We start from the raw sequence: 18,671 nt of genomic DNA, 5'->3' as shown, positions 1-18,671 counted from the left end.
GAAACAATTGCCAGGGAACCGCAACACAGTAAGTGTACTGTTCGTGTTGTCTGGAAGCACGCAGTGGCAGTTCACATCCCTAATAGTTTTGTTAAGTACTAGTAGTAAAAAAAAGGTAACATTTGCCAGTTTTTTTTTTTTTTTTTTTTTGACACAAACAGTTGCCAGAATGCCAGTTGAGTGTGGCACTGACAGTAGCGACAACCCCCTCCTGTCCGGTAAGGACGTAAGGCGGGCGGGGCGACCTGGGCTGGGCCGATGGATCGGAATTGGATCAGCCACCCATTGCCAACCAGGCTCCTCTTCTTCAACGGCAGAGGCAGAGGAGCTTGGCCAAGCGGCGGCTGAACCTGGAGAGCGGCCATGGCACGCCTGCTCCTACCCGTCTCCGTCCCGGTCCCCGTCCACATCTCCGCTAGCATTGTGCTGCCGTCGTCTAGTACCGCGGGGCCGCAGCGTCCGCGTCGCTGTGCCCGCCACGCAAGGACAAGAAGGACCGCCGTTTGACCCCGCGGCGGCACCACCGTTCGGGCTGGCCGACATCCGCACCGCCATCCCCAAGCACTGCTGGGTGAAGGAACCCTGGCGCTCCATGGCCTACGTCCTGCACGACGTCGTCCTGGTGCTGGGTCTCGCCGCGCGCCTCGACAGCTGGCTCGTCTGGCCGCTGTACTGGGCGGCGCAGGGCACCATGTTCCTGGCGCTCTTCGTGCTCGGACACGACTGCGGGCACGGCAGCTTCTCCAACAACCCCAGCCTCAACAGCGTCGTCGGCCACATTCTGCACTCCTCCATCCTGTGTGTATTCTACTGTACTGAACTGAAATAGTCGTGATTCAATTCAAATCAATTCTGATGCTGCTTCTCGATCACTTAGCCAATCGACACAAGTTTGACAATACAATGCAACTCTGTCTATCTATTGTGCAAGTGCAGGCGGATTAGCCACAGGACGCACCACCAGAACCACGGCCACGTCGACAAGGACGAGTCATGGCATCCCGTACGCCTCCTGCTCCTGCCCTGCAATTATCTTGCATTGCATGTTTGCACTAATAATCTAGGATGGTGTATCAGCTCCCCGAGCGGCTGTACAAGAGTCTGGACAGCGTCGTCCTGATGCTGCGCTTCCCGGCAAGTCAGGCTCCCACTTCCACCCGGCCAGCGACCTCTTCCAGCTCAGCGAGAGCAACGACGTGCTGGCTCGCCATGGCCGCCCTCCTAGCTGCCACCTTCCTCATGGGCCCTCTGCAGATGCTCAAGCTCTACTTCGTACCCTACTGGGTTTTTGTCATGTGGCTCGACTTTGTTACCTACCTGCACCATCACGGCCACAATGACAAGCTTCCATGGTACCGAGGAAAGGTAACTTCACTCTCTCTCTCTCTCTCTCTCTCTCTTCCCCCTAATATATTTACAGGGGTACTATATAGCTATTTTACACCAGCAGTATAGAATTACTGACTACTAGGCGAACTAATATAAAGGCCCTGTCACAATTCAGTGCAACTTGAAGATAATATATGCAAAGATGCATGCAGCCACATATATAAATCACCGACTGTTGTTCACAGCTGCAGCTTTCAGTTAATTAATTGTGCTAAACTAATGAGCCAGGAATGGACCTATCTTCGGGGTGGCCTGACGACGCTCGACCGGGACTATGGATGGATCAACAACATCCACCATGACATTGGGACTCATGTCATCCACCATCTCTTCCCGCAGATCCCACATTACCATCTCATAGAGGCGGTAAGTATAACAACTAAATCTGATTCAGCATCCATCCATGTCTGGCAGATTTTAAGCCATCGCATATGTATTTAAGTCACTGAATGATGATGGCTGTGCATGCAGACAGAGGCAGCCAAGCCGGTGCTGGGAAAGTACTACAGAGAGCCGCAAAAGTCTGGCCCTCTCCCCTTTCATCTACTAAGTGATCATGCTCAGAGCTTGCGACGTGACCACTATATCAGCGACACAGGTGACCACTATACCAAACTGGCCCAAAACTCCATTAGCTGCTCCATTCAACCGAGGGAGGCTGGGAGTTATGCGATAATGCGAATCGCAAGGATTGGAGGCTGCTGGAGAGATCAATGAGGCAACACACTTGCATTTAATATAATAAGAATAAGTCAAGCCATTCTTTGGGCAAAACAAAGCTACAGTACAATTTCCAAACGGGGAAGAGCAATGCCAGTTCCCTCTAAAGAGTAGACAAACTATGATGCACCATTGCTTTACTATCTGATAGATCTCAGGGCTCGTTAGAACATTAGCACATACTTAGCTGGTACTATTGCAAGAAAGCAATGCCAGTACCTTCACTTACTGCTGTCCTCAGATATGAGGTACATTATTTGACAATACAAATGGCAGTCATGCTCACTACCTGCGCCTTAGATCTCTCTGCAAAAGGAAAACAAAAGAAAAACTTTAAGTTGGAGACATGGAGCTCTTTTCCTGACAAATCATGTATTGCTGCTTGAAGATGATGTGTTTATTTTAAAGGGAACATTCTGACAAAATAAATAAATGCAGGGAAATAGAAAATGAAGTACCAAGTCTTCTTTCTGGTTCATATATTGCAATGTATTAAGCTATTACGAATTGTATCGGGTCACCAACCAAACAGAATAGAATTATATATGTACCAACTTTCTGATATGCAACTATTTTGTGCGCAACATCTAAGATTCTTAGGGCACATTTTGATGGGGACAGCAACTTCCTAGAAGCCACAAGCAAGTTGAAATCATATCTAAAAGGGAAGGCTTACTCTTGGGCCACGGTCTGTAACTGGTGTTGCTCTGCTCCCTGTATTATCTGCTTGCTGAATCATCTGTGGACTATCATGCTTATAGAATGCCTGCAAAGTTCTCACCATGAAAGGGCGGACAATGTTCACTTCCATTGCAGAGAGATTTTTGAGCTGCAAGAAGGCAAACAAGATGAATAGGTATTGTTGGTGTCAGATCAATGAAGCAAGACGTTAAGCTAGTATAGGAAACACAGATAAATACAGGGGAAGTGGTAATTACATCCAATTCAATAATAGCTTTGATAGAACGACAGTTGTTTTAGCATCCCCAGTTCTTAAGGGGGAAAGGAAATGTTACCTTTACGGCATGGGTGCGTCCAGATATTGTCTCTAATCCAGTCTCAACCTTGTGGAATCTGACATCTCTGATGTCCTCAATTAGAGATCTCACCTGTGCCACAATCAAAACTAGGAGTAAGCATATATTTTTGGACTTACTAGACACAACTAACAAATCTGCACCGAGATTGATTAAACACTCACCAGGTATGCATCTGAGATGTCATCACGAGCACTGCAGGAAACAAACGAGAGCGGATCAGGTTTAGGTGAAAAATGTGCTGAAATCGAAGAAACAGGGTAGATATGGGTGCTCACTGATCAAATAGCAGCTTAGAAATTTCAATATAGTGGAATGGTAATGGCTGGAATTCTCGAGGCGACTCTCTTTCCGCTTCCAATACCTGTGTCAAGCGGTCTAGTAGGAACAAAAGCAAGCAACAGATGCTTATGGCTGTGTATGCTTGAGCAGGAATAAAAGGGGAGCAAGCAACAAGGAAGCACTGACCAACAGTCATCCAGTCCGGGGTGCGGATGGTGCACTTGCTACGCTTCTTGAGCGCGACGGCGAGCCAGAGCGGCACCTTGGTGGGAATCTGTGGGAAGAAGGGCCCGAAATCCCCCTGCACGGCGGTGGCAGCAGCAGCGCGAGATGTAAGAATAGGTGGGGGATAGGGAGTTGAAAGAGATGGAAATGGGTGGTGGCGGCAGACGCACGCAGATCATGTTGAGGGCGTCCATGCGGATATTGGGGACGATTTCGACGATCTCATCCTCCGCCACGAACTCCACCTGCAGCACAGACAGGACAGGTCCAGAAATTGGGTTGCATCCCACTTCACTTTCCTTCGACGAAGATAGTTTCTGCCTGTGGAGTGTGGAAGGGAAGGGTTCTGTTACCTCGGAGGGGGAGAAGATGGAGAGGTGCGGGTCGGACTGCCCCGCCATGAATGCCCGCCGCCGGAACACCGAACCAGGCTGGCGCCGGGACTCGGGAGAGAGAGAGAGAGAGAGAGAGAGGGAAATGGAGGCGCTGCGGGTCGGAGACGACGAGGCGAGAGCGGAGATCGAGGAGGACGAGAGCGAGACGGCCAGACGGGGAGAGGAGGCTGCAGGCCGCTGCGCCTCTCTAAACTACAGCCCAATCTGAGGGCCCAAAAGCCCATCCAACACCAGAGCCCAACAGCCGCTGCACGCAGCTTCAGTTCGATTTGGTATAGTCGCCGCAGCGCACAGGCACAGGGCCGACGGCGGCGGGTGAGGCGGGGCGCCGCGGTTGCCTTCCTCCCTGCTCCTGCAGTCCTGCTCGGCGCGGGAGAGGTTATTAGGGTTTCCATCTCATCAGCTTTGGCCCCAACGGAAACAGAGGAGGGCGGGCTAGTAGGAACCCGATGCTGGCCGCCCGGAACCCCCCTCCGCCGCCGCATGACATTGCCGCGCGCCTCCACCACCTGCGCGACCTCCGCAGGGTGCCGCTCCCCAACCGCGTCGCGCGCATCGCCGACCTCCACACCGATGAGGCCAGCCCCGTGCGCAAGCTTGTCGCCGAGTGAGTTCATCCACTTTCGCCATTCGGCTTCATTTCTAGCTTAAATTACCCATAGTTTCACCTCCAATGTATTCGGCTTGTGATAGAGGGGCGAACATCAAATGACTAGTATAGCCCCCTGTATCGCAAATGAGTTTGCTCCTTCAACGTGCTGATTGCAGGCGGAATTAGGTCAAACCTATACATGAGCACGCTTAAAAAATACTCTGTTACAGTATTTATTTGCTCATGTTTTTTTACTCTGCAAAAACTCCCCTGGCGTAGGGTCATTGGTGAGCTTGGGTCAAAACACATGGTGTATCTACCTGATATGATCCCTTGTTTGCTGCACCTTCTGAATGATGAGACGCCTGCAGTTGTCAGGCAAGCTGTTAAGACAGGAACCAGCTTGTTTTCCAAAGTACTCCAAAAGCTAGTTATTGAGGTAATTCCATTTCCAGCATTTCCATTTCGAGTTGCCTTCCTGTGCAAACATCTGTCTCAGTTTGCTGGTTTCGGATCAAGGGTTTATTCTCCACTGGAGGGATTGATGATGCACTTAAATCATCATGGGAATGGCTTCTCAAGTTCAAATCAGTTGTCTCGCACATGGCATTTCAGGCGAGCCCCTCCTTTCTTTTAGTAACAAATAGCCCTATCTTCTCGGCCTCCAGTTGTCTCATGTGAAATTTCAATGCCAGGCCATCGGCAATGAAGGTGTCAGGTTACTGGCTGTTAAGTTTGTTGAAAAAACAGTTCTTATGTACACACCAGATCCTAATGTCCCATCTGATCCGCCAACTGAAACTACAGAAGGTGCGGCTTATGTTTCCTTTCATATGGAAGTGAACATATTTTCCATGTTTAGGAACTGTTGGGTGCATGCTGATTTAGGCATCTATAAAACATTTGCAGATATGGGATTCAATGTAGCTTGGTTACGAGCAGGAGGTCACCCTTTGCTTAATGTTGGGGATCTGGCCATGGAAGCCAGCCAGAGTCTTGGATTGTTGCTAGAACAACTCAAGTCTCCTAAAGTAAAGTCACTCAGTACTTCCATGATCATCGTCTTCATTACTAGGTTTGCCTCTTGTTCACTTGTGTTCTATTATCTTTCTGTATATTACAGTTTGTACCAGCTGCCGAGCAATTAAGTCTGTGTCATCTATTCAATTAGTCTGTTGAAGTATTGCATGCTATTTTGATCTTTATGTATCATGAGTTTTCTCCTTTTTCTTTCCCATGCTTAGTTTGTTATTTTTCTCTCTCTTCTAACATAAACTTCTTCCAGTCTCTCAGCTATTGCCCAAAGAAGGCCTTCCTTTTATGGACGCATACTGCCAGTTTTACTTTCCTTGGATCCAGCAAGTTCCATTATTAAATTGAGAGTCCCGGGTGCATTCCATGCCTTGAAGAGTGCCTTCTCTGCATGCCTGAAATGCACACATTCAAGTGCTGAGCCGGTATTTCTTTAAGCTTCGATGATTAACATACACTTCTGTATTGACTGGTACACTCAAGATGTGTCCCTTTGCCCTTATTTCTATATATGCAACAACTGGAGTTAACATATATGTTATCTACGGGATGCTATGTTATGTTCTATAGACAGTCTAATTAGGATTTTTCTTTCTTATCTTGTTATTATCGAACTTTAGCCAGTTTGGTGCTGATTTGTTTCCTGAGTGTGGGTCAGCCTGCCGGAACAATGAGTTCATGTTTCCCTTGTTTTACTGGTATACCTTGAACAATTTTTAGAACTAATTGAAACTCCTTGGTGGAAGTGAGCCATTTAATATCTCACCATCAACGAAAATATGTTGCGTTAACCAATAACCTGTCTATAAGCTGTATGCATGCAATCAATCAGCACTACTTAGTCCATATTCTGAATTGGTTGCTAAGTGTTGTATGCTGCCATTGGTTTCGTTTATTCATGAGTATCTGTGTGGTATAAATATTTTCATTTTGTATTTGAGCTCCATTTGTTTGAGAATGTCTATGTATCCTTTTGGTTGAGGTGCATTCGTTACTAATTTGAGGCTTTTATTGTACTTTCAGTGGCGAGCACGCCTATTGGAAGCTCAAAATATTATCAACCAGGGGGATTCAATAGAAGATGCAGCAAATGCTGCTAAGAATTTTGGGGACACATCAAACAGGGAAGAATCGTGGCCTCTGATGGTATTTACCTGTTCCTCCATGCTTGCTCTCTCCCTCTCTCATAACTATCTCAGGATGGCTATGTTTCCTTGATAGGAGAGAAGCACTGACGGTAGTAACAAGCGTAGTCTGGCTGAAGACATGAATCATATGACAGAAGATGATCTCCACTCCACTAAAAGAGCCAGGCAATCATCTGATGCTAATGAACACAGTGAAGAGGCAAACAAGAGAAATGTTGAGTCGACGTCTGTTGATATCTCATCTAGCCAGCCCAGCTCTATAAGAACTGGGAATTCAGAAGCTGTGTATCAATTAATTGGTATGTTTGCTGCACTAGCTGCACAAGGTGACAGAGCAGCTGGATCACTGCAAATCCTTTCGTCCAGTATCGCTAGTGACTTACTAGCGGAGGTGGTAATGGTTAACATGCAACATCTCCCAATTTCTCGTCCTGAAGTTGACCAACAGCAGCTTCCTTCTACGAGCTCTGGAGATGGACTTCCATTTTCAAGTTTCTTCTTTCTGTTAGGGACTCTACTGAAGGTTTGTTTCTTTAGCTGTTATATTTTGATTTGGTAGATTCTCTTCGCTTTTGTTTGTTGATCTTTCACATTTCAGAGAGCGAACCAAATTGATCAAGATGAAGTGTCTCCAGTTAAAGAATCTGCGGTGGTGTCGTCTGTTGCTGATGACATCATGACAGTTCCTACTAGTTCACCTGTTCCTAGCTCAGTAAATCTACCTATCGAAGAGAACACTAACAGTCCAACAGTTCCATTATGTATAGAAACAACAGAGGCCAAAGTAAGCAGTGCAGGTGGCAATAGTTCGATTGATATTCCAGAATCATCAGAAGCTTCCCATGTCTCAACAGAGCCCCAGGGAACCCAAGAGCATGCTAGCACTTTTGTCGGTTCCTTTCCTGCTGATAATTCCTCAGCTGGGTTTAGTTTGGCACAATCGTCAGAAACTCGCAGCCCAAGCTCTTCTACAGTGGAAGCAAACCACTCACAGCTTTCATCCCTTAGTTCACAATATGTTCTTCCGAAGTTGGTTGTCAATAATATTGATCTTAGTGATGAGGCCAAAGATCTCCTTCAAAAAGAGGCGTTTGTGCGGATTCTTGAGAGTGATAAGCAAGAAGCATCTGGTGGTTCAATTGCTCGCCTTCCGTTGCTTGCTCACTTGGGTGTTGAGGTACTACCTAAGATCTTGTTATTTCCTCTGGTAGAGTTGATACTTTTTAACTGTTGGCTTGAACTTTGGTTGGGGATTTTCTACAAACCATAGCTCCTCTCAGAAACATGTGTTAGTTATTGCAATGCTTACATTTCTGGTTCCTTATCCTCCTTATGTACTGTCTAATCATCTTATAGCTATGCACTCAAGATTTCTTTACATTGTTTTTTAAGTGATCTCTCTTTAAATTGTGTTACTTGTTGCAGTTTCCTCTGGAATTGGACCCTTGGGAGATTCTCCAAAAGCACGTGCTCTCTGATTATGCGAATAATGAGGTGCCAATGCACAATGTCATATAATTAGTTTCTCTAGCAGATTTTTTAGTCCATTCGGTATAGTTTGTATATATGTTGCATAGCTGTAAATTAGGATGTGTTGGTGACTCTGTTAAAGGAATTTAGTCCTGATTACTCTTGGTACAGTTTGTATATATGTTGCATAGCTGTAAATTAGGATGTGTAGGTGACTCTGTTAAAGGAATTTAGTCCTGCCTACTTTTAGGAATTCCACTCAACTTGCTTCTTCAGAGTTTCTGACTCAAATTCTTCCTTAAGCAGGGGCATGAGTTGACTATATGCATCCTGAACCGGTTGTATCGTGAGGCAGAGCAGGATCAAGATTTTCTTTCATCTAGAACTGCTACATCAGTTTATGAATCCTTTCTTCTAAACATAGTATGTACGCTTGAAATTGATGTATTTGTTACAAATGTTATTTCTCTTGCATCATGGCAGTACATTTTCTTTTGCATAGGCTGAAAATCTTCGAGACATGTTTCCAGCTTCAGATAAGTCACTTGGCAAATTGCTTTGTGAGATACCATACTTACCAGAAGGTGTGCTGAAACTGCTCGAAGGTTTATGTTCTCCTGGAAGTAATGAGAAGCAGGACAAGGATATTCAGAGTGGTGATAGGGTAACTCAAGGTCTCAGTGCTGTCTGGAACCTTATCATGCTAAGACCTTCAAATCGGGACAGATGTCTGGAGATTGCTTTGCAGGTGCTTATCTGTTGTCACATTCTTATTTTTAGTTAGGATATGTGTATATTTACATGCTTGCATGTGTCTTTGATATAATTTTGATTCTTGAGTGCTTGGTAGCAATTTTTCAAATAAATGTCTGCAGTAATGCCAGTGACGACTTGATGAAGTGGTCTATTTTGAGTTCTTGATTGAGGCAGAGCATAAATCAGAGACAATTTAACATGAGTTCCAATTTGAACTTGTTTTACAGTTATTCAATAAATTATTACATGCTGAATTATGGTTTGCATGTTCTTGAAGCAATCCAACATGTTTGAGTACTACTATTCTGTTTGCTCTGAGTTGGGCCAATCTCTGAATAATTGACATGAAATTATTAATGGATAAAACTTTAGACGCTTGTAATCATGTGAAGTTTATTATTTTCAATATTCCACGCCTTTCCTAAATCCTGGTTGAAGTATAACCTTTGTGCTGTTTTTTATGTTACTGGGTAAAATGTTTCATGCAGAGTTCAACTCATCATCTAGAGGAGGTCCGCATGAAGGCAATACGTTTGGTAATTACAAGTCCTGCCTGCTTCTTTGAATTTTTCACTTACTGGGTTTGCTCACTTCGTTTGCCATCTGATAACAACAGGTGGCAAATAAGTTATTTCCCATGGCAAGCATTTCCAAAAAGATTGAAGATTATGCAAATGAAAAACTTAATTCAGTGCTGGAAGTGATTCCATCTGGTGATTCTGCAACTACTGAAATGGCTACACCTGAAGCAGACAAAGTTTGTCTCATGCTCTCACTTCTTTCAGATGTTCTTGTGCTGATATTCTTTTCTGATTGGGTGTACTTGCATTTTCTGAAGGATGTTGGTTTGGAAAACTTAACAGCTTCAGTGGCAGACACGCAAACTCTGATGTCTCTATACTTTGCATTGTGCACCAAGGTCAGTAATTACTGATCAGCAACTATTTTAGTCTAGTTATATGATATTTGCTGACAGCAAGCAAAATAAATCTTTCTTACCAGAAACATTCCCTTCTCAGACATGTATTTGCAATATATGGTAATCTACCGCAAGCTGCCAAGCAGGTCCTTACAGCCTATCATTCTTTCCATACGGATGCCTCAAATATTCTTTTTCTTGCCGTTCTATCAGCAAACGTAGATTTATCTTCTAACTATTTCTTCCAGGCAGTTCATCGACAAGTACCAATTCTGATACGCACAATAGGCTCCTCCTCTGATCTTCTTGGGATCATCTCAGATCCACCAGCTGACTGCCGGGACCTCCTCATGCAGGTGCAAGTTGTGCTTTTGACTTTTGTTTGCTTTTTAAGACATGTACTCTTCTCTTGGTCAAATCATCTGACAGATGCATTTAAAAGAGGGTTTATGTTTTATATAAGATTGTATTCTTGCATTCGATGCATATTTATAACCAATGAAATTGCACCATGCAGGTTTTACAAACCCTCACTGATGCTGCGGTTCCATCCAAAGATCTGATTTCTTCCATAAAGATCTTATATTCTAAAACAAAGGTTGTTGCTTGCTTTAAGAAAGCACGAAGTTCTTACTGACTTTTTACAAGATCCGAATTAGCTGTGATATTCCCAGTTTCTGAAATGTAGCCTCATTTTGCAGGATGTTGAGGTCCTTTTTGCAATCTTGGCTCATCTACCAAAAGATGAGGTTTTCTCCACCTCCCGCTACAATAGCCGATACTCTCTCCGATTCAGAAACATGCTATTTTAGGATTCTTGCCAGTCAAACTTTTGTTTTAACGTTGACCATGAATATATAAAATAATTACATTGATTGACAATGTAAGATAGATCATAGATGTTACTAGATTCACCATGAAAACTATTTTTGAAATATTTAATTATCTTTATTTGAAATGCTATATTTTTATATAAATTGTGGGTCAAAGTTTTACCTTGTAGACTGTCGATGTCCTAAACAATATCTATTTTGAATGGAAGGGAGTAATAGCATTACTATTGTGCTTCTAGGCAGTGTCTTATGCTTTCGTAGTCTTCTGCTGGTACCTATTGCCCATAGCACTGCCAATTATTTGCTCTGTGTTCTGCACATACCTGACATACCTCATAAACTGCTCACTTTTTATTCCACTGAAATTGGGACCGTAGTGTAAATGTTTTGGCTTTCAATTTGATTGACAAAACACCATGGTACCAAGCCAGTAGCCTGTGATATTTTCTCAGGACCAGTGTTATGAACCTTGAGCTGACTTTCGGCTTTACTGGAGTAATTATATCTTTTAAGCACTATTGTGGAGCTGTTTCTTATATTTGTCTTCAATTACACACTAGTTATGTTCATTAATCATTATCCTTGTGCTCCCAGGTTCTGCCTGTGTTCCCCAGTATTGTTAATCTTCCAATAGACAAGTTTCAAAGTGCCATTTCCCGAATCTTGCAGGTTAGTCTTTGTCCTGTTATGACAATATGTGTTTGTTTGAGTCAATTTTTAGATGATTCTTTAATTGTGGTTTGAAAATGAAGCACTAGCTTGAGACTTGAGTTCATTTGGCTGAGACATAAATAGAACCTTACAAGTGTATTATTGTCCTGTTAAAGTTTTTTGAAACTTAAAGAACAAGTTTATGTCACCTCTTTTAGGACTTGAACTTTTCAAGTAACTTATACTTAGATTTATGTTACTGATTCATTTCAGTCGAGCATTGCATACTAATCACACATCATCCCTTTTTACTGCAGGGATCACCTCGGAATGGCCCTTCGCTTGATCCATCAGAAATTTTAATTGCAATTCATGTAATAGATCCTGATAAGGAAGGAATACCACTCAAAAAGGTCTGCTAGTTTCTAGTTTTGTTTTACAATTGAAGGAGAGCCTAATTTAATCAACTGAAGCATTCATATAACTTATTATAGGTTATGGATGCATGCTCTTCTTGCTTTGAGCAAAGAACAATATTTACCCAGCAAGTTCTGGCAAAAGCACTAAATCAACTGGTATTTATTTCTGGGCATATTTTTTTCCATAGTATATTCCTTATGATATATAGTTGATCAAAGTAAACTTTTCCACAGGTTGAACAGATTCCTCTTCCTTTGCTATTCATGAGGACTGTCATGCAAGCAATAGGTGTTTTTCCTGCATTGGTGAGTTAACTGGATGACTCACATCGTGTGAACTAGGGAAATGTGGTTAGCATGAGATATTTGGTGCTAGAAAAAATGAAATGGATGGCATGATCTTTGTATATAGCCTAGTTTGTGAAAAAGATTTGTAGATGTGACCATTGACCAGGACGACATGGTCGTAGCATTCCTTGATTATTAATTGAAAAGTATGCTGCCACTTGATCTACCTACCGTAAAGCATTGTAGGGTACACTACACTCCCTTGTTCTCCTTTTTGGTTCATGCACCTCATTCCATTGGAATGCATATGTTGATGGTTTCTTGTTAGTAACAGTCATGGGCATACTTTAGATGGGTGGTGGTCTCACCACAAGGCCAGGGATAAGGAGGAAGATAGTAACTCATGATCTATTTCTTGCTTAACCAAAAGAGATATAATCCCATCCTTTTATAGATAGGGTGACTAGACTCATAAAAGAAACCAATCTCTAGAATCAAGGAACCAACTCAATCTAATCTTATCTCTAAATAATTAAATTTAAGCCTAGTGGGCCGGGAGCTGGCCCTAGCATGGCTTGTGGCTGCTCCATTTCATGGGGCACATGACAGTCACATGATGCTCGAGAAGCAAGAATTGTTCATTGATGTTATGATCTCTTGCCCCGGTTTTGGTGAAGGCACCATATTCTACTGGAAAAAGTAACCAAGAAATATGCACCCATGTTTAAAACCTGTTAGCATAGTTGTGTAGTGCCTCCTCTCAAAAGGCATGAATGGTTGAGACAAGCAAGGATCCATTGATTGAATCCTGTGGAAATCCAGTGTTCGCTGTTTACAATCATGAAAAGCTGTTAATATATCAGTGTCTTGGAGGCATCATTTCTCATTTTTAGTAGATTTGATTTGATGCAAGTGACTTTATAATCTGATGGCAAGCCTTTCGCGCAGGTGGATTTTGTGATGGAGATCATGTCACGCCTTGTGAGCAAGCAGGTCCTAGATTGTTTTTCCTTTTTAATTGAAGAAGATTTTTTTTCTCGAACAATTGAAGAAGATATTAGCCACTGTTCTTTTTTACATATTTTTGAAACTGAGACTCTGTCACTTGCCATGGCAGATTTGGAAATATCCCAAGTTATGGGTAGGATTCCTGAAGTGTGCTATCTTGACAAAACCTCAGTCATATGGTGTGTTACTGCAGGTTGGCATGCTTCTGCATCTCTTATGTAATCTATTTGTTCTTGTTCATTATGCTTGATCCTCATCGAGTTATTTTACACTGTGTGTGCTAATTTCCATATATGTTTTTTTATAACCATCTTGCAAAGGTTTGCCATGACATGGCATATGTTTTTTTTTCAGTTACCAGCTCCTCAACTTGAGAATGCCTTGAGTAAGAATCCGACACTGAAGGCACCCTTGGCTGAGCATGCCGAGCAGCCAAATATTCGATCAACTCTTCCAAGGTGCTCTTTACTCTAATCTGTAGCAAGTGGCATCGATCCAATATGAAGTGCTGGATTTGTGATGAGATTCCGATTTTTGGCAGGTCTACCTTGGTGGTTCTGGGTCTTGTTGAAGATCAACCACAGCAACCAGCAGCAACACAAGCACAGAGCAGCCAAAACCAGGCTGTGGAAACCAGTAGCTCTGCTGCGGATACGGCTACAGAAGTAACTCAGGAATCTTCTGCTGCTAGCTAGCATCTTTCGTGAAGTGGAGGCAAGTCTTGGTAAATCTATAGTCTTGTACCTTCTCATTCTCATCTCTGGAGTGATGCCGGTGATTGAAGAAATGGGCTAATGCTTTGCAGGAATGCAGGTTGTGTACCATCTGTCTCTGAGGGTCCAAGATGTGTTTTCTGTCTGATGCATCTCACTGAACGGGTGTCAGCTGCTCGGCTGCATGATGGCGAGACCCGTAGTCAATCTGACAAGATCTAAGTTACTTAGTTGATGGGTACTTCAACTTTCGATTGTGCACAGCGACCATTGTAAAGTAAAGAGGTTAACATTATATATCATCTTTAAATAGGAAAAGGGATTGTGTGAAAACCACTAGCATTGGCACCAGTGATTTCATCACATGCAGAAAATTTGGTTGTTCGTAGTACTATTGGCTTCCAGGTGCAGATCAATAGCGAGACTTAATGCCCCTCTGGTGTAATATCATTAAATCAGGGAATTTCTATAATTGCCGGTTAGTTTTCTTCTGTGTATAGTTAAATATATATATGAACGGTCTACATCTGCTGGGCCTGTTATGTGATTACGTCATATTGGGCCGGGCGTCTGCGGTGCGTACCGTCCGGTCGGTCGTAGATTGAAGTCGGGTGATAGGCTGCTTATATATATTTAAGAAATATATAAGAACACAAGTACATTGCGATATGCTTAAACGTGAATGTTTAAAAGAGGACTGTTGATACTGCATTTAGAATCCATCTTTACGCTTGTGGCAATGACACAGCTGGATTTAATTTATTCATAAGTACGCTGCCTTAATATTATTTGATCATAGCAACGAAACGGAAGGAATTGTTTGCTGATCAATTGTTGCACATATCATCCAATCCAAGCAATATCTATCTATGTACAAAGCACACTCAGGCTGCAATGTTCACACAAGATACCTGCGATGGAATATATATATCGATCAATCAATGCAATCGTCATCTCACTCACGGTCAGGCTAAGCAAACTCGAAACGCATGAGAAGCTTCACGTTGTTGTACTTGTTCCCTTTGCGGTCGAAGAGCGCCACCGCCCGGATCCCCGGCCGCAGCTCCGACACCGGCAGCACCGTCTGCCCACCGAAGTCGTCCTTCTCCGACATGTCGTACTCGTGCACTTCCACCCGCAGCAGAGCGATCTCCGGGACCGTCAGCGGGAAGCTGAACTCCTCCTCCCACACCGGCATCCAGTTGTCCTCGATCGCCCTGGTCTTCTTCATCACCGAGTCTGCTGGGACTCCAGCGATCCCAACCTACCACCACACCACACCAACATATAGTCAGTTCATGCATGCTGGAACTCCAGCTATGCGCAATCCACTACGGTATGCTGTTTGGATTCATTCATTAATTATATCATACCCGTGTGTAGAAATCTGGAGGAGAATATTGATCGAAGTGTGTCTGCTTGAAGTCCATTCGCCACCCATCGCCCATGTAGACCTTCACCTTCAAGGTTTTCTTCACAGGTTGGGGTTCTGTTGGGTCAAAGACTTGTGGTTCTGTCTGCATCAAGAAATCTGGCTTCTTCACATAACCGCACCCACCGTTCGCTTTATAAAATCCGTGCATTAGCCAAAGCGCTCTTCCATATCCCTGAAAAAGAACATAGGATTGTCATTACGATAAAAGTGTAAGCGCATGAGATTCAAAACAGGCACGTCAGTGAACCGAATTAGGCATGAAGAGCCCTGTCGAAACTTGGATCAACAGTTCAGAAACATACCTGCATATTGAATGCCACCATTTGAGCGCCATGCACCCAACCAATAAACGGGTTGTAGTTAGATGAAGTGACTCGAGTGCCCTTCGGGTATATCCTCAGTATGTTCCTCTGCGTGAACCTATTTTATTTGGAACAGAAGAAGCTGAGCTCTTCAGCAAGGGAAACAAACTAGATAGGATACAGTGGCCGCTATTTTCTTTTCAGGGTTCAGTTCGGTGCATGCAGGAAGATGGTATCTTAATCTACTGCCACTGTTAAAATATGAAGGGAGGAATGTGCTGATAAGAGTATCCATCAGTATATGTGTACCTCACAATTTCTGTGGCGTGATCCTCTGCCACTTTGGCAAGTTGTTGCTCGCTCAAACTGAGACGCCTAACTTTTTCTGGATCACTCTTCAAGGCATCAGCTAGAGAGCCTTTTGGCTTCCCTGCCCTAATTGTGATAAGGTGTTTATACTGTGGAGCTATATGTGGCTGCATTTGCTGTTCTTCCTCCTCCTCATCGTCGTCGTCATCATCGTCTCTTTGGTGTACTGGGGCATCATCGTCATGCTGGCAGAGGGAACAACAATTGTTGATTGCAAAGGTTGAAGGAAAGGATTAGTAGAAATGTAGCAGGTCTATACCTTTTTTGCAGACTGGATCTCAGTCTGAAAATCCGGTACTTCTTTTCCCCATGCGGCATCATCATTAGCTCCTTTGCCAAGATGGAGGTCAGCATCACCCTCTTTCATGGTGTCATCAGCCTTGGCTTCAAGGTACTCCTTGGGGGGCTTTGTTGAGAGGAGGACACGGCCCTTGAGTTGTTCAGGTGATGGGAATTCTTTGAGGTGATCGGAGCCAGGCGGGTAGTACAGTATGTCACCAAATACTTCAAGAACCATCTGACGGATTGACCGATTTCAGGAAGCATGCGGCGGAATGCACATGTTATTATGTTAGAAGAGAAGTGCAAAGTCGAGGAAGAGGCAACAATTGGCTATGTATTTTATTTGAGGAAGAAAATAAAACAGGGCTAAATAAATACCTTGGCAACTTTTTCCTGGAGTTCAGAGGGAAGGTGGTCTTCAAGCGTTATGATGACAGGATAGGGAGATGCAACGAAGGCATATTCTTTGATGGATATCAAGCATTTGATGAGCGAAACTGGGGTGGTCAGTGTCCTGTTTATTAGAAATTAAACTCATAATGGCTGGCAATGCTCCAAGGATTAATTGCTTGGATTGGCACTTGAAGAGCAAAACAGCACAGTACGTAGGTATAGTTTCCCAGCCAAAGGTAAAGACGCAATATACATATGACAATCGTTGTTTGACTATTGCATTGTTGTGGCATTGCATTCATCAGAAATCTATTTTTAGGTGAAAGCCACGTGAGACGAGACGAGAATGAGACACTAGTATAGTATCGACGGTTCGTTGGGGATAAATAAAGTTGAGTGAGGGCTAGATGAGGTGGCCACCACACCAGGTGGTCCTCTGCTATTGTTGGGGAGGCTGGAGGACCATGGATTTTATTTGGGAACATTATACATTATAGTTGACTAATAAATTGCATTATGTTATTAGCATTGTGAAGGCATGCAGGTGGAGACCAGGTTATTGTAAGAGTCGTGTGCTGATATAATATGTAAGGAGACGAGATATAATAATATATAAGAAACGGATAGATAGGTGGTATTATTAGCTAGCTTTAGTGCGTGTTTAGTTCGCGAATTTTAGAAATCTAGATACTGTAGCACTTTCGTTTTTATTTGGTAATTAATGTTCAATCATAGACTAATTAGGCTTAAAACGTTCGTCTCACAATTTCCTACTAAACTGTGTAATTAGTTTTTTTTTGTCTACATTTAATGCTCCATGCACGTTTCGTAAGATTCGATGGGATGGTTACTGTAGCAATGCTTGGGAACTAAGGCCCCGTTTAGATGCAAGCCAAAAACCAAAAATTTTCAAGATTCCCCGTCACATCAAATCTTGCGGCACATGCATGGAGTACTAAATGTAGACGAAAAAAAAACTAATTACACAGTTAGCCGAGAAATCGTGAGACGAATCTTTTAAGCCTAAATAGTCTATAATTAGATAATTTTTGCCAAATACAAATGAAAGTGCTACAGTAGACAAGGCCAAAAATTTTCGGAACTAAACGGGACCTAAACAAGCACTTATTACCTGCCGTGCAGGATGTTGATGTCGTCCTTTGTTGAATTTGGCCACATGTCGAGCTCGATGACCCTGACCCCTCTCTGCAGCGCCTTGATGATGGGGACGTCGCTGCAGTCGCTGCTGAGCTGGTTGCCGGTGAGGTAGGAGTTGTGCCCGGTGTAGATGAAGTAGTGGGAGAGCGGGCGCGTCATGTCGTGGTGCACCTGCGCAGGGTGTCGGAGGGGCGGGTTGAGGTCGTGCGAGAAGAGGTAGCGGTGGAAGTCGTCGAGGGCGAGGGGCGGGCGGGCGAGGCGCGGGAGGCGGGCGCGGTGGCCCTGGTGCTGCTGCAGGCGGATCTGCTCCAGCAGCCGCTCCACCTCGGAGTCGTCCACCTGGTGGTGGCCCCCCGTGGCGTCCAGGTAGCGTCGCAGGCCGTCGGCGCCCATGTGGGGACCCCCGCCGGCGTGGAGGGAGAAGAGGGCGCGGACGTCCTCGGGCGGCGGCGCGTCGCGGGCGTGGAAGCGGCGCTTGAAGATGAGGCAGCACTTGTACGTGGTGCCCATGGTGGTGGTGGTGGCCTAGCTTGTGGGAGTGGCAACTGCTGCAGTTGCGGAGGCGCGAGACGAAGAGGAAATCAATCAATAGGAAGAGGAGGAGGCAATCAGTCAATCAATAGGAGAAGAGAAGAGAAGGGAAGGGAAGGGAGGAGGTGAGGAAGAACAGAATTGGGGAGCCGGCCGACAGCCGAGCCGAGGGAGAGACTGCTAGATAGAGGACCACGTCATCAGAGAGAGAGGGCGGGGCGGCGACTGCGAAGGGATGCCGCGTGGCGTGGACGTTGTTGCTTAACTGTCTCTTGTAATCTATCGACTCGCTGCCTACGAAGTGGAGTATACAATGCCGTTCGT

General features: G+C 44.3%; 3 protein-coding genes and 1 pseudogene across 6 annotated transcripts; 2 read left to right on the top strand and 2 right to left on the bottom strand.

Annotated features, from left to right (window-relative positions):
- The first annotated feature begins 181 nt into the window (after positions 1-181).
- On the top strand, positions 182-2,024 carry LOC136542839 (temperature-sensitive sn-2 acyl-lipid omega-3 desaturase (ferredoxin), chloroplastic-like; annotated as a pseudogene).
- A 79-nt stretch (positions 2,025-2,103) lies between these two features.
- On the bottom strand, positions 2,104-4,188 carry LOC136542837 (DNA replication complex GINS protein PSF2). The gene is made up of 8 exons (XM_066535465.1): positions 4,007-4,188; positions 3,824-3,898; positions 3,615-3,729; positions 3,425-3,524; positions 3,311-3,341; positions 3,126-3,218; positions 2,786-2,938; positions 2,104-2,415 (listed from the first exon to the last, which is right to left on the bottom strand). The coding sequence occupies exons 1-8, from the start codon at positions 4,052-4,054 to the stop codon at positions 2,395-2,397; spliced, it is 636 nt and encodes a 211-aa protein (XP_066391562.1). The 5' UTR covers positions 4,055-4,188; the 3' UTR covers positions 2,104-2,394.
- A 148-nt stretch (positions 4,189-4,336) lies between these two features.
- On the top strand, positions 4,337-14,401 carry LOC136542834 (uncharacterized). 4 transcript variants are annotated; one of them, XM_066535462.1, is made up of 28 exons: positions 4,337-4,655; positions 4,920-5,079; positions 5,160-5,255; positions 5,336-5,450; positions 5,550-5,715; positions 5,926-6,097; positions 6,696-6,818; positions 6,894-7,343; positions 7,419-7,997; positions 8,246-8,314; positions 8,597-8,713; positions 8,793-9,038; positions 9,535-9,582; positions 9,663-9,803; positions 9,885-9,965; positions 10,049-10,111; positions 10,214-10,321; positions 10,483-10,563; positions 10,667-10,714; positions 11,393-11,467; positions 11,767-11,862; positions 11,944-12,024; positions 12,103-12,174; positions 13,105-13,149; positions 13,274-13,357; positions 13,519-13,622; positions 13,706-13,878; positions 13,978-14,401. In XM_066535462.1, the coding sequence occupies exons 1-27, from the start codon at positions 4,498-4,500 to the stop codon at positions 13,857-13,859; spliced, it is 3,732 nt and encodes a 1,243-aa protein (XP_066391559.1). In that variant the 5' UTR covers positions 4,337-4,497; the 3' UTR covers positions 13,860-13,878; positions 13,978-14,401. The 4 variants fall into 4 exon arrangements, with proteins under 4 accessions (XP_066391559.1, XP_066391557.1, XP_066391558.1 ...); XM_066535460.1 differs by having other exon boundaries at positions 13,970-14,401; XM_066535461.1 differs by having other exon boundaries at positions 13,706-13,888.
- Positions 14,402-14,584: 183 nt separating this feature from the next.
- LOC136542836 (phosphoinositide phospholipase C 2-like) lies at positions 14,585-18,592 on the bottom strand. The gene is made up of 7 exons (XM_066535464.1): positions 17,791-18,592; positions 16,644-16,779; positions 16,243-16,500; positions 15,924-16,168; positions 15,615-15,732; positions 15,251-15,484; positions 14,585-15,141 (listed from the first exon to the last, which is right to left on the bottom strand). The coding sequence occupies exons 1-7, from the start codon at positions 18,324-18,326 to the stop codon at positions 14,848-14,850; spliced, it is 1,821 nt and encodes a 606-aa protein (XP_066391561.1). The 5' UTR covers positions 18,327-18,592; the 3' UTR covers positions 14,585-14,847.
- Positions 18,593-18,671: the final 79 nt, after the last annotated feature.

Source organism: Miscanthus floridulus, chromosome 3 (assembly GCF_019320115.1).
Source record: "Miscanthus floridulus cultivar M001 chromosome 3, ASM1932011v1, whole genome shotgun sequence".
In the NCBI taxonomy this organism is placed as follows: Eukaryota; Viridiplantae; Streptophyta; class Magnoliopsida; order Poales; family Poaceae; genus Miscanthus; species Miscanthus floridulus.
Note: the sequence above shows the minus strand (reverse complement) of the source record. Positions and strands in the feature narration are given on the sequence as shown.

What these genes read in the sequence shown, in the direction of transcription:
- LOC136542837 (XM_066535465.1), bottom strand. Translation starts at nt 4,054, where the DNA reads ATGGCGGGGCAGTCCGACCCGCACCTCTCCATCTTCTCCCCCTCCGAG. An exon ending in ACATCTCAGATGCATACCTG is followed by an intron (nt 3,219 to 3,310) that starts GTGAGTGTTTAA and finishes ATTGTGGCACAG; the next exon opens with GTGAGATCTCTAATTGAGGA. An exon ending in TTACAGACCGTGGCCCAAGA is followed by an intron (nt 2,416 to 2,785) that starts GTAAGCCTTCCC and finishes TTCCTTTTGCAG; the next exon opens with AGAGATCTAAGGCGCAGGTA.
- LOC136542834 (XM_066535462.1), top strand. Translation starts at nt 4,498, where the DNA reads ATGCTGGCCGCCCGGAACCCCCCTCCGCCGCCGCATGACATTGCCGCG. An exon ending in GCCAACTGAAACTACAGAAG is followed by an intron (nt 5,451 to 5,549) that starts GTGCGGCTTATG and finishes AAACATTTGCAG; the next exon opens with ATATGGGATTCAATGTAGCT. An exon ending in GCATGAAGGCAATACGTTTG is followed by an intron (nt 9,583 to 9,662) that starts GTAATTACAAGT and finishes TGATAACAACAG; the next exon opens with GTGGCAAATAAGTTATTTCC.
- LOC136542836 (XM_066535464.1), bottom strand. Translation starts at nt 18,326, where the DNA reads ATGGGCACCACGTACAAGTGCTGCCTCATCTTCAAGCGCCGCTTCCAC. An exon ending in TCCAGGAAAAAGTTGCCAAG is followed by an intron (nt 16,501 to 16,643) that starts GTATTTATTTAG and finishes TCAATCCGTCAG; the next exon opens with ATGGTTCTTGAAGTATTTGG. An exon ending in CACGCCACAGAAATTGTGAG is followed by an intron (nt 15,733 to 15,923) that starts GTACACATATAC and finishes CAAATAAAATAG; the next exon opens with GTTCACGCAGAGGAACATAC.